Source organism: Eptesicus fuscus, chromosome 11 (genome assembly GCF_027574615.1).
Source record: "Eptesicus fuscus isolate TK198812 chromosome 11, DD_ASM_mEF_20220401, whole genome shotgun sequence".
Classification (NCBI taxonomy): domain Eukaryota; kingdom Metazoa; phylum Chordata; class Mammalia; order Chiroptera; family Vespertilionidae; genus Eptesicus; species Eptesicus fuscus.
In genome coordinates, this window is record NC_072483.1 from 37,685,130 (window position 1) to 37,698,642 (window position 13,513).

The window sequence follows — 13,513 nt, forward strand, 5'->3', positions numbered from 1 at the left end:
CAACTTTGTTGCAGAAACCAGAATAGCCAGCCCTTTGCAGATCCCCAGCCCTTGCATATCACTAAGCCCTTTGAAGATCCCCAGCCCTTTTGCATACTTGCAGGCCTTTGTAAATCTCCAGCCTGCTTACCTGTTAACTGCACATTTGGCATACCCTTTGGCTACTTCCCCATGTAATCTTTGTACTTCTACCCAATATAGGCAGTTGGTTTATGGTGGGGTGCAGAGCAGATTTTTGTGGATGACTTGTTGCTTTCCCATACTGCTGGCAATCCTATATAATAAAACCCTAATATGCAAATCGACCGAACGGCAGAATGACCAGTCTTTCTCCTCCCCCCCCCACCCCACCTGTGCACAAATGTCGTGCACCGGGCCTCTAGTATTGGAATAAATGCTCATATATGATTCAACCGTGTCTCTGCTGAATTGGCTCAAGTAGTGACAGGCAGCATGGACCCATTGTTTGTCTGGTTGTGTTTGTTTATATTGCATTGTGTGCCCACCACCAAAAGTCAAATCATTTTCCATCACCATATATTTGGTCCCCTTTACCATTTACTAATTCACCCACTCCCTTCCCTCTGGTAACCAGCATACTGTTGTCTGTGTCTATGAGTTTCAGCTTTATATCCCACCTATGAGTGAAATTATATGCTTTAGCTTTTTCTGCCTGACTTATTTCGCCTAGTATAATATTCTCAAGGTCCATCCATGTTGTCCCAAATGCAGTATTGCATCTTATGGCTGAGTAGTATTCCATAATATATACTAGTATGTGCCACATCTTTATCCAGTCCTCTATCGAAGGACACTTTGGTTATCTTCATGTCAACCAAAGTGTTCAGTGAATAATGCTGCAATGAATAGAGGGGTGCCTGTAGCTTTGTGAATAAGTGTTTTGGAGTTTTTCATGTAGATACCCAGAAGAGGGATTTCTGGTTCATATGGTAACTCTCTTCTTAATTTTTTGAGGAACTGCCATACTGTTTTCCATAGTGGCTGTACCAGTTTACGTTCCTACCAGCATTGAATGCGGGAACCTTTTCCTCCACAACCTTTCCAGCATTTGTCTTGTTGATAATAGTCATTCTAACAGGTGTAAGGTCGTATCTCATTGTACTTTTGATATGCATGCATGTTCTAAATCTAAAAAAATGTAAAACATTGTATCTCTCATAGCAAATTAGATTTAAGATACAATGACAGTCTGCTTTGCCCATATTATGTAAACATATTTTTCTAATTCTTTAACTATTTTTTTGTGTTACATGTTAAATGTAGACTCTAATAGATATATTTTTTTAATTTTTATTTTTGAAAACGATACATTTCCTGTAATGGAAGTCTTGTGGTAATATATTTCCTCAGCTTCTATTTGTCTAGAGAAGTTTTTATTGCTCTTTCATATCTAAAATAAAACTTTGCTGGATGTATTATTCTAGGTTGATAAAATCTCTCTTTCAGTAGTTTAAATATTTGTTTCCATTCTCTTCTAGCTTGTAGAGTTTCTGTCGAGAAGTCTGATGATAACCTAAGGGCTTTCCCTTATAGGTTTCTTTCTTCTTTTCCCTGGTTGTCTTGAGAATTCTTTCTTTGTCATTAATTTTTATAGTTTTAATACCCTGTGTATTGGAGAAGGATTGTGGTAATTAGGTTTCTCTTTGCTTCTTGGACTTGAGAATCTAGCTCTTTCCATATTCAACTATTTGTTTGAAATGTCTTTTCGTTCCCTTTTCCGTCTCTTCTGGTATGCCTATTATTATGTCAGTCTTCTTAAGTTTATTGAGAGTTATTTTGTGACCTAACATGTAATGTATCCTGAAGAATGTTCCATGTGCACCTGAAATGAATGTGTATTCTGCTGTTTGGGATGAATGTTCTATCCATCTTGTCTAATGTGTCATTTAAGGCAGGTGTTTCCTTCTTTATTTTCTCTCTGGATGATCTATTTATCATGGTTAGTGGGGTGTTAAAGTTCCCCACTATCACTGTTATACTGGTCAATCTCTTTTGTCATATCTGTTAATATTTGCTTTATGTATTTAGATACTCATAGTTGGGAGCCTAAGTTTACAAGTGTTATAGCTCCTTCCTTTATTGAATCCTTTATTATTATGAAATTCCCTTCCTTGTCTCTTATTACAGCCTTTGATATAAGTATTGCTACCCCAGATGGGCCCCCCCCCCTCATTTACATGAAACATCTTTCTCCATCCCTTCACATTCAGTCTGTGTGTGTCTTTAAATCTGAATCTGAAGCGAATCTCTTGAAGGCAGCATATGTACAGATATGTTTTTATTTATTCAGCCACTCTATGTCTTTTGATTGGAGCATTTAATCCACTTATATTTAAAATAATTATTAGTAAGCATATACTTATTGCTATTTTGTTAAATGTTTTCTGGCTGTTTTTGTAGGTCTTCTCAGTTCTTTTTCTCTTGCTCTCATCCCTGGTGATTTGTTGACTTTATTTCCAGCCCCTTCTCTTAAAATTTTTTGTGTGTATCTATTATGGCTTGTGGTTACCTAAGATTCATATATAACAACCTATGTATATAGCAGTGGATTTTCAGTTGCTGGTCGCTTAAGTTTGACACATGATTAAAGCACTACATTTTTACTCCCACCCTTAACAAACTTTTAAAATTCTATATTACTAATATCTTACTTTGACTAATTAAAATATTCATGCTTACTTTCTGCCCTTCATTTTTTTTAGGCATCATTATTTTACCTATTTTGAAATAGTCATTAACCATCATAACATGAGTGTTCAAAATGAAATGATGAGATGTGTGTTATACTCCAGATTATTCTTCAAAAGAGGAGAAATGTGTAGACTCCCAATTTATTTTGCTGGATAAGATGAAACAAAGTATACTTAGTATACTTTGACCAAAAATTACCAGTAAGGAGAGTAGAAAGGAGTAAAGAGAGGAAAATTTAGTATCTATTTGATATTTTATTCCAGAGAGATTTATCTCAGAGATTATTTTTGTGGATTAGTATCATCTGTGGTAAAAGGGATTAGAGGTACTGAATCATAGGTTGTTGCCTATATATTGTGTTACATCAATAGCCATATTATATCCACAGCCTTGAGAATCAGTAATCACACTGGATATATGTTGCCTGCAGTCTTGAGCAAAACATTTTCTGTTAATCAATTATAGTTTGCTATAAGATTGAGATATACATATGCACACACGCACACAATTACACTAAATTTCACATAAACACTTAGCCTTTCAAAAAGTTGCTCAAAAGAATGCAACTCAACCAAATGATAAAATTAGACCTGGATAAAGAGGAAATTTAATCAGTAATAACTGGGATAAAATGAGAACTCACTTGTTAGAGTTGGTCACAAACTCATCTCTGAGCTTCCTTGGTACAACCAGAGAGAGACACAGCACTAAGATTTCCAGTACTCATCAAGCCCTCAGGAAAAGCAGCGATTCTGGCCTTCAATTGCCTTATTACAGGAAAGTGTGATGTGATAGACAGCTGTTCTGAAAACTCCTCAGTAACCTTCACATTAATTTAGAATGTAGATGTCTTATCTTATTGGTAGCCTCAAAATTCTGAGAATTCCTATTTCTTCATACCCAATGCAGGATCCCTTCTGTACCATCACACTACTAGATCTTCTGAGCTGTGATTAACGACCTCTCATGATGGGGAATATAGCACCTTTGGAGGCCAGTCAGTTTTTGAAATTTTGGACATTTGAGTGCTCCAAAAGGAAAGACCATCCTGGGCTTGCCCTCATGGCTCCAGACTTTAACTTTGATTAAAAGTAATACAATCATTAGCCAAATTTGACTCAGTGCATAAAGAGAATAATAATATAATCTGATACAAGTTTGTTACAAACATTAGTTTTTGGTCTAGCTCTGAAGATCATAGCCTAAAAAATCTAACCTTGTTTGTCCATGGCAGTGCTTGTAGTTAATCTGCTTTTTTTTTTTTCCTGGTCAGAATTTCTCTTTGGTCTATTAACTGTTCTTACTGTGTCCCTTGCCAAGGCTTGAGCTCATAAGAAACTGGCGCTATCGTTCATTTCATCTCCATACCTGTGTCTGGGAATAATGACTGAGTCCCTTTACTATCCTCTTTTGAATGAATATACATGTGTCCATTCCTGCTAATATGCCACCCATAACTGAAAGAGGATGTGTCCCAAGGAGCCTGAAGGAGAGTTGTGTGCTCATTTGTCCCCTTCTTTCTATTATCTTAAATACTAATATCAGTACAGTATAAGATCACCGTGGCTGTGGAGTAGCCTTGTCTCATTCATGGCTCACTCATTCTCTCTTGAACCTAAAGTATCTATATCTTTTCCCCAGTGTCCTGCTGAGCTAACCCAAACACAAGACCTGACATTTATTCCTATTTTATCTTATAGAGGCAGCTCATTACTGTAGTTTAGCAATGTTATTCATATTTTAATTTTATATTCTGGTAAATTCAATATTCTCAACATTATTGAAGAATTTGAGCATGCCTGTCTATTATTATTATTTATTTACATTATGGCTATAGTTTTGGTTAGATTGTGTAAATATTAGACCTCCCTGGCATTACATTAGAAATCTCTATAGGGTGATATTTTTCATTCAGCTATTTAAAGATCGTGAGAATCAGTAGTAGCCTGTGCCAGCCCCATTTTTGTGCTGCTTATAATGTCGGAGGTGCTTTCTAACATGATGCATGCCTCCCTGGAGTCTAGACACACTGCATTTCCGTGGTTACATTGCCAAAGACAGAAAGTAGACCAGCATAACGTGACTTTTCTTTGGTATGCCTCTTTTTAGTTCTTGCACATCGTCTCTTGGATAAAATCCTTTTTTTAAGAATCTCACCTAAGATGTATGTCTAGCTCTCTAGTTTGTAACATGAACAGAGTCTACTTTCTGCTTTCCAAAAACAGAATTGGCATTTTCCTACTTCCAGTTTCCTGTGATTCTCCAGAGAGCCCCCAAATGGTCCAGAAGCCTATTTGCAAGTTTCCCCAGGTTCCTAGAATGTTATCATTGAAGTCAGGCAAGTTGAGGTCACTGAGGCCTAATTTTTCACCGTCTCTTTGCCACATAAGTACTCAGTGCTTTTTTCCTTTGCTCTAGTGGGAAGACGTTATAATATTTTCCTGTGACTCTAATCTTTGCTTGGGTCATGCAGCTCTTTAAATTGTTATGAGAACTGCAAGAAAATGGACAACCTTAATAGGTTTATAACTTGTCATTATTGTGGTATCCCTCCTTTGCCCAGTATTGGTTGTAGTATTTGGGGGCTGTTCCAGAGATGAGGGATGGGGAAATAGTCTCACCCTCAGTTATGCATGGGTACTGTGGTCATCATTCTTCATCTCATGTGTGTTAGTGATTACTGGTAATGTCTCCTAGTCTTTGAGGAATCAGAGAATAAAAACATCATCCCTGCCTGTGAAAATCCTCTGCTGCTGAGTAGTATCTTCTTTTACAAAGGTATAAACTCTACAACCTCTGTCCATTAGCTTCTGTGCTGTTATTCCATTGCTTGCATCTTGCTGTACTTTGGCTTGATCTATTCATATTTTGCTGCCTCGGCTAGATGATGAGTCACTAGTGGTCAGTGACCTGCCTTGTGCCTGTGTCCCCTTAGCACCCCCCCTGAGTACATGGTCAAAGCAGTACTCAGAAAATGCTCATCCAGTTTCATCAATTCTGGACAAAGTTACCATGATAAGTATCATGAAATTGTGGTACACCCGAGTGATGGGATCTAATTACAATAATAGAATTCTGTATCTTTCTTTAAGCAGTAAGGCTCCTCCTCTCTGTGGTAAAGAATTAATAAGTACTTTCCCAGTGATGTTTCTAGATCTCCTTTTCCAGATTCTCTTTGTTCACTGAATTTTTGCTTCTCTCTTTCTAACATATTGGTTATTTCATGGTATTATACTCTTGACATTTTAAATTTTTGATTCTTGGCATTATTTGTTTCACTGTTGCATAGTAACATTTTTGTTCTTTGCAACCATCTGCTTATTTTAAGGTGTGTAATTTTTCAATGGCATGGAATACTTTTATATCTTTAAATGTTTTAGAGACTAATCTAGGATCTTTATGTGCATTATTTTTCTTCTTGGTAGAACTCATATTTTGTCTTTAATGAGCACTCAGTAAGTGCAGAAGTGGGTTATTTTATAGTTGATGATATTTGAAGTGTATTTTATGTACTAAAATGTAGATTGTCATAAAAAGCATTCCATTTGTTGTATAAAGAATTAGTAAGGCCATTTTTTATAAGTGAGGCAAGGGGGGCTCAGTGAGGTCCTCACTTGTCCATGATGACTTAGGTTGTGATCCTAGCCCTATTTATTCAGGTCTGAAATGTCTCCTACTGCTCATACTTGAGGAAACTCCTTGCCAGCTATGTGTCCCTCTGAGCCTTGGGCACCTGGAAATCGGAGATGGAAAATTCACCTGTTAGAGCAGAAACTTGTCAGACCCATTACCTGTTTCAGCCTGTTAATATGACAAGAATAAAGCAACCACTCACAGAAACCTGGAGCCTAGAACTATCTCCACTGATGTGGAAGTCAGGAGAGTAAGAAAAGAAATAAGTTGGAAGTTCAGGTGGTATGCACCTCCCCACCTCTCCCCCCCCCCCCTTTTTTTTTTTTAACAGATTGTGATTTTGGGGAAAAACAATAGCAGGCTGATACTGAAATTTGAGGGAATGAGGAAAAAAAATCCCTAGATTCTACTACAGAATTGAACGTTATAAAGGTTTGATACAAAATTAAATACAACAGTAGAATAATTTTTAGTAGAAAACTATGAATAATGTCAAGAACAGTATTTATGTTCTTAGATATCTGTATATGAGTATACAGAGTAAAACAGTGAACAAATAAGGACTCATGAGCATCATAGCACTTGGTTAGATTTGCCTAGTGCCTAGAACCAGACATGGAAATGATGGTCGTCCTTCATCCACATTCACACTTATTCAGCAAACATTAATTGAGCACCTATTATGTATGCCAGGCTAGTTTCACAGTATGGTAGATAGATTGTGCTCTCAGGCTAATGGTCAGAGAGACTGACATGTTAAACAGGTTATTAAAATATTTACAACATTTTAGGTGGGTATCTTTTCCTAATCTTTTTTAAACTCGTAAAAAGTCTGCATCAGGTCAGTAAGTCTCTGGCAAGCACATCACTCTGTGTGTGTGTGTAATCCTAGGAGAGGCACTTGTATTCTGCCCAGAACCTAATCTGCTGTCATGAGCTGTGGGCCTGACAAATGGTTTCTCTTGTCAACAGCTCCCTATAGCCATTGTCATCTTTGACTAATCTCATTCTTCTAAGGAAACCAAACTAACTGTAATATTCTACCAAAGATATCATTATTAACTAGAGGCCCGATGCACAAAGATTTGTGCAAGCATGGGCCTTCCTTCCCCTGGCTGCTGGCACTGCCTTCGCCTTGGCCGGAGCCACCTTTCCGCCTTCCCACGCTGCCCGGAAGCCCAGAGCAGCTGGGTCCTTGTGGAAAGCCTGTGTCATCACTATGGTGATGACACAAGTGTCCCGCCCCTGGCCACTAGGCACCTGTGTATGCAAATCAATCCTCCATCTTTGCTGGGTTAATTTGCATACTCCTCCTGATTGGCTGGTGGGCGTTGCGAAGGTGTGGTCAATTTGCATCTTACTCTTTTATTAGTGTAGATAATTAATGCCTTGCATTTCTTATAAGTACCACGCGCTAACCGATTGTGCCACTGGAGATCCCCTTGCATTTCTTTTAAGTACAGCAGACTTTTGTTTATGTTCAAGGCTTCCTTAAGTTTTGTAACCTTTTTTTCTATTGCCTAAGCCTCTTCTGTAATTGGTACAGCATTTGTACATTTGTAGCTGTCTTCTTGTGTGTATACTTTTCTGAAAACTGGCTCTTATAGCAAATATAGAGTGTTTATTGTTATTTGTTTCATAAGAATCATATTTACTTATTGGTTATCTGATTACAAGGCTCGCCAATTATTTAACAAGCTCCTAACAACTTTATTGTCCTTAGTATATTTTTAATTTAAGAGCCTTCCTTTCTAACCCTTTTCATGTCATTTTTTTTTTTTACTATGATGTCTAAATATTTTCTTAGTATTTTTTATCATTACATTTAAATTTATTTTTTAATATTTGGTAATACTCACTATACATTTGGCCCTAGATGTTGACTTCTAAAAATCAAATAGCCTTAGGGTATTGTGATCATTATGTGCTTTCTAGGAACCCTCTGCAGATCCTCAGAGGAGACCTGGAGAAAGTGTTAACTCTTTTCCTGCTTGATTGCAGGAGGAATGCCAGCTCCTGAGCAGGCCTCACTGGTGGAGGAGGGGCAACCACAGATCCGCCAGGAAGCTGCCTGCACTGGCCCAGGCATGGAACCCGAGACCACAGCCACCACTATTCTAGCTTCTGTGAAGGAGCAGGTACATCCTCTTACTGGAATTTGCAATTAATTATTTCTTCAATGCCTTTAAAAATTAATCTTTGGATGTGTTTTAAATTTGTCTAACGTCCTTGACGCCTTCACGTTTTCTAATTATAAGGTGTTTACATCCCTGAGTACATTGGGATGACTGGCATGTAGAGCTGCTCCAGGTGCCAGTCAGAATCGGAACATGCAGGATACTTGTGCGTCTGCAAGTAAGGACAATATTGATGGTGATCGGTGTCTGTCTCTCCCCCATTGCAGAGTGTGTGCATGCGCGCAAAGCTTCGTCAAGCGTAGTCATGTTGTTAACTTCTCTGCCAGGACTCTGGCAACTTTTGGCCTGTAGTGTTGAACCTTTAACATGGGTATTATCTAGGGCTGTCTTTGTGATTTTTGGATAAAGGCTATATTTGTTGTGTTTGTCTGAATCAAAGTATATTCATTTTGTGAGCTAGTGTTCTAATACTTGTCAAACTGTGCCAGTTTGCTTCAATGTCATATTTATGTTGTTTTTCTTAAAGCCCTTAATACTATTTATCCTTCAAACCCAAGTAGCCTTCTAAATTAGAACTTATCTGTTATGCTTAGAGATTGGAATTCCTAAATTTAATTTTTTATGCTTTAAAAGTTTAATAAAGTGAATGTAATATTAAAGACACAGAGATAGACTTCTGTCCCTCCCTTCAAAACAAAACAAAAATATACACCATTTGTGAGAGTTACTGTGTTGGATATAATCTAACTAAAAACTTAAAAATCTTATGATTAACCCCCTGGGTCATTTTTTCTTAAGAGATACAAATGTAGATGTATATTTGCTGGAGTATTCTTTTAAAAATCAATATTGGCAGTTCAAATGACCACTGAGTACAAATAGTAAAGAATTTTTTAATACCTCATTTATTTACTGTTGCTGTAAAGTAGGTCTGTGTTATGAATGATACTCCAGAACTATGACATATGTCTGACATTAGAGCTGTGTTTTCAAGAAAAATGATTTCACAACTTACTCTAATATCAAGATGTCAAAATATTTACCATTCCTCCTAGAAATTAATTTATAAACATCCCACAACGTAAGAATTTGAAAAGACAAGAAAATTGTGTTTGGTACTGGTTTTTTTTTCACCAAACCATGAATTATCTAAGCTTCTCTCATCTCTAGGGAGGGAAAAGGAACTCTTTTTTGATTTTGATTTTTTATAGTACTTCATGGTTGTCAAGATTTGACCCAAGGAGCTGTAAAATGAAAAGACTCTGATTTATTTGGGGCTCTTAAAGTATACTGCGTTCTTGTGAAATATGATGGTAAATTTATCAAAAGGCCCAGAACTGACTTAAAACTAGAAACTGTTTTCAGTAACCATAGCAGCAGGACTTTGTGTTTTTATCTTGAGACCAGATACCCTGCATGTTGAGGACAATTGGAAACCTATCATCAGTTTGGCACTGTAGTTCCTTGATGGCTTCAGATGCCTTCTAAGTTTTATCTTTTGGCAGTAAGTAGTGTTCTGAATGGATATTGTCTGGGGGATAGCCAAAAGAGTTCCATTTTTTCAAGATAGCTAAAAAAACCAAACCCCCCAAACCAGATATTTGTTGTTTATTAGGAGAATTACCTTATGTCTCCTGTATTATTTTGTTAGTAGAAGGATATATTCTACTCTTTGCTTCCATTCCTGTTCTAAAATTTTGAGTTCATTAGCATACATTTATAGTTTTCATTCTTAATTTCTTTTAAAGTTGCTTTTTCAGTATTTAAATCATTTTAAAGTCAATGGTCAGTCAGTATTTCAATCATTCAAGCCAAGACACTGTATCTATCTCTTGTTCCAAGATACTCGTCCAACTTTAAATAACTGTAGCTCACATAGGGTTTTTGTGGCACCAGGCAACATATTCTGATTTCTCTGTAGTTGGCATAAAAATTTCTTAGGACTTTCCTAAAATATGTCACTCCCTATTATCTGCCCAATGAGACAGAGTTATATAGAAATAAGAAACCTAATTACTATTCATCTTATATATTTGATTTTATTAGTCTATTAGTCAGAATGTGACATTCTCAGTCTTATTATACTTAAATGGAATAGTTATTATTAGATTATGTCCTTGATCATGTATTTTATCAATAGAACCATATTCTTCTATGGGCTGCATAATTATTTAAATACTAGAGGCCTGGTGCACGAAATTTGTGCACAAGTGGGGGTTGGGTCCCCTCAACCCATCCTGCACCCTCTCCAATTGGGGGATGTCCGTCTGCCTGTCCCTAGGATCGGGCCTAAACCGGCAGTCGGACATCCCTCTCACAATCTTGGACCACTGGCTCCTAATTGCTCACCTGCCTGCCAACCTGATCGCCCCTCACTGCCTCTGCATGCTGGCCTGATTGCCCCTAACTGCCCCCCCCCCCCCCCCCCCCGCCAGCCTGGTCGCCCCTAACTGTCCCCCACTGCTGGCCAGGTCGCCCCCAACTGCCTCCTCCCTGCCATCCTGGTAACTCCCAACTGCCCCCCCTGCTGGCCTGGTCGTGCCCAACTGACCCCCCCGCCTGCCTGGTCACCCCACACAGCCTGCTGTTCAGTTGTTTGGTCGTCCCTCACTAACCCCCCTGCTGGCCTGGTTGAAGGCAGCCATCTTGTGAGTGTGTGAGGGTCAATTTGCATATTACCTCTTTATTATATAGGATATGCCGTACTACTGTGCAATGCTCATAGCCCTGGATTGATGGTATCAGCTCCACTGATCTCAAAGAACAGGCCTTGTTTGATGGCAGCCATATCTCAGGAAGGAAGTTTGCTTAGGGTACGAAAGGAAGAGACTCTGCAGTGCAACTGGATGGATGGTCTGGGTTCCTGTCCTGGCCCCACTACTTACTGTGTGATCTTGGAAAGATTTCTTAACCTCTCTATGCCTCCGTTTTTCAGTAAAATGAGGATAATAATGGTTATTGAGGGCATTAAATTAACCTATGTAAAATACTTGCAACAGTGTCTGGCACTTAGTGCTCTTAGTAAGGATTAATATTACTATTGTCATCTTCATTTCCACATAAAGAGAAAAAGCTCTTCTTATACTGTTTTTAAGTATACACAGGGGTTCAGTGAGCCTTCTTTTGGACAATTGATCTGAAAACAAGGAAACATTCTGAATACTGGGCCATATTTCTGCTGTGACAATTTTTCACTTCTGCATGGTATTAAACTTCCAAACCTTATCATGTTGGTCTCACAGATTAGAACAGTTTTAGGTATGTAGTATAAGAAATAGAGCATGTGAAAATATTGTTTTTAACGTGCTGATTTTGTGCAACCCCAAACGTAACATAATATCAAGGCATTTGGTTAAATAATTGGGAAATGCTATCTTTTAGTACACAACTGAATTTTGAGGGAAAAGGTGTGGTTTCTTGAATAAAGCACATTCAAGCCACTAAAATAGCTTCCTTGCTACATACTTCCTTGCTACCCCAACCCCCTGACCGCTCAGGGCCAATTTATAAAATAGTTGGGAAGGAAATGGCAGGCAACCAGAGTGGTCTTGTTAACAAATCATTGGTCTATTAGTATATGAAATTGGTTTTAGATTGTCATAAAACAATTAAATCTTCCTCTGCCTGGCTACATGGTGACACTTTTCTGGGATCTAGAAGCCAGAAACTGTTCCTATTCCTTGACAAAATGCTGATACTCACATTCCCCTCTCTTTTGTAATGTGATAACCTTTCATATTTATGTCAGTCACATAGATGCATACCTGTGCAATTATATATTTAAAGTCCTTGCTCTTTGGCAGATAAAAGAAGGAGCCTACTTCTGTTCAAGTGCTACCTCTTTCCTGAAGCCACCTTCACCCACCTGCAGTCAGATCTCCCTCCTGACCTATAGCACTTTATACCCCTGTTGTGACTTACCCCATGCTCCTTGGGATTATAAAATCAGCTACCTGAGGACAGAGCCATGTTTTATACATTGTGTCACACATGTTACCAGCCCCTTTTATATAAGTGATTGTTCAAGAAGGGAATGGATGACTAATACAAGCTATCACATTGTCTCCCACTGCCAGACTGTTTTGTGAAGATAATGGGACCTGGAGCCACATTCATAGAAACTTTACTAAGCAAGAGAATCTCAAACGGCACCCAGAAAACTAATTACCTAGCTGTACGTTCTTGTCTCTAAGACAGCATGAATTGCATTTATCCATACTGATCTAGGAATTAAATCTAGTCTCTGCGTGAAGCAAACTAAAATTTTATTTTATAGTGATGGTCTAATAATGGCATAAGGTTAGGTATTTCATCTCCCATCTAACTTAGCTGAATTACGTGTAGGAAATAAAAGGATGTGACTATCTTGGTGATACCAAAGAATATCTACCATCATCCTCTATACCAGGAGATATAGAAACCACTAAAGAAAAGTCTCTCAGTTAAGGTTCATGCTTGAGAGAAATATAGTCAACCCGTGGGAATAACGAAGCAATGTGATCCTTGGACTTGAATCCGAAATGACAGGAAATGTCAATTGAACTTTAAGCTACCAGTTTGCTGTAATCAGGATCATCATTTGGCAGGTCCTACTGTTCAGCTCAGCTCTTAGTAAGAGTCCAGGAGTCCACGATGAATGCAGATGTTGGAAACAAAGACTTAAAAAAATAATTATTTTTATTGACTTCAGAGAGGAAGGGAGAGAGAGAGAAACATCAATAATGAGAGAGAATCTTTGATTGGCTGCCACCTGCATGCCCCCTACTGGGGATTGAGCCCGCAACCCCGGCATGTGTCCTTGACCGAAATCTAATCCAGGACCCTCAGTCCGCAGGCTGATGCTCTGTTTACTGAGCCAAACCAGCTAGGGTGGAAGCGAGGAATTTTTTTTTTTAATCCTGATAGTTTTCAATTATCTGGGAAATTTAAGAATGGTCTAGGACCTAGCTTAATATCGTATATACAGTAAGATAAAGAAATGTGGCCAAATGTGATATCTTCAGAGCTCCTGCTGACATCCCTGTGACTTA

At 38.2% G+C, this 13,513-nt stretch overlaps 1 protein-coding gene across 1 annotated transcript in view; it reads left to right on the forward strand.

Annotated features, from left to right (window-relative positions):
- PKP4 (plakophilin 4) overlaps positions 1-13,513 on the forward strand; it is a 234,729-nt gene that overhangs the window by 69,310 nt on the left and 151,906 nt on the right. Inside the window, exon 2 of the mRNA XM_054722743.1 lies at positions 8,347-8,483. Coding sequence (XP_054578718.1) covers positions 8,352-8,483 — 132 coding nt within the window. The 5' untranslated portion in view covers positions 8,347-8,351. The remainder of the gene's footprint in view (positions 1-8,346; positions 8,484-13,513) is intronic.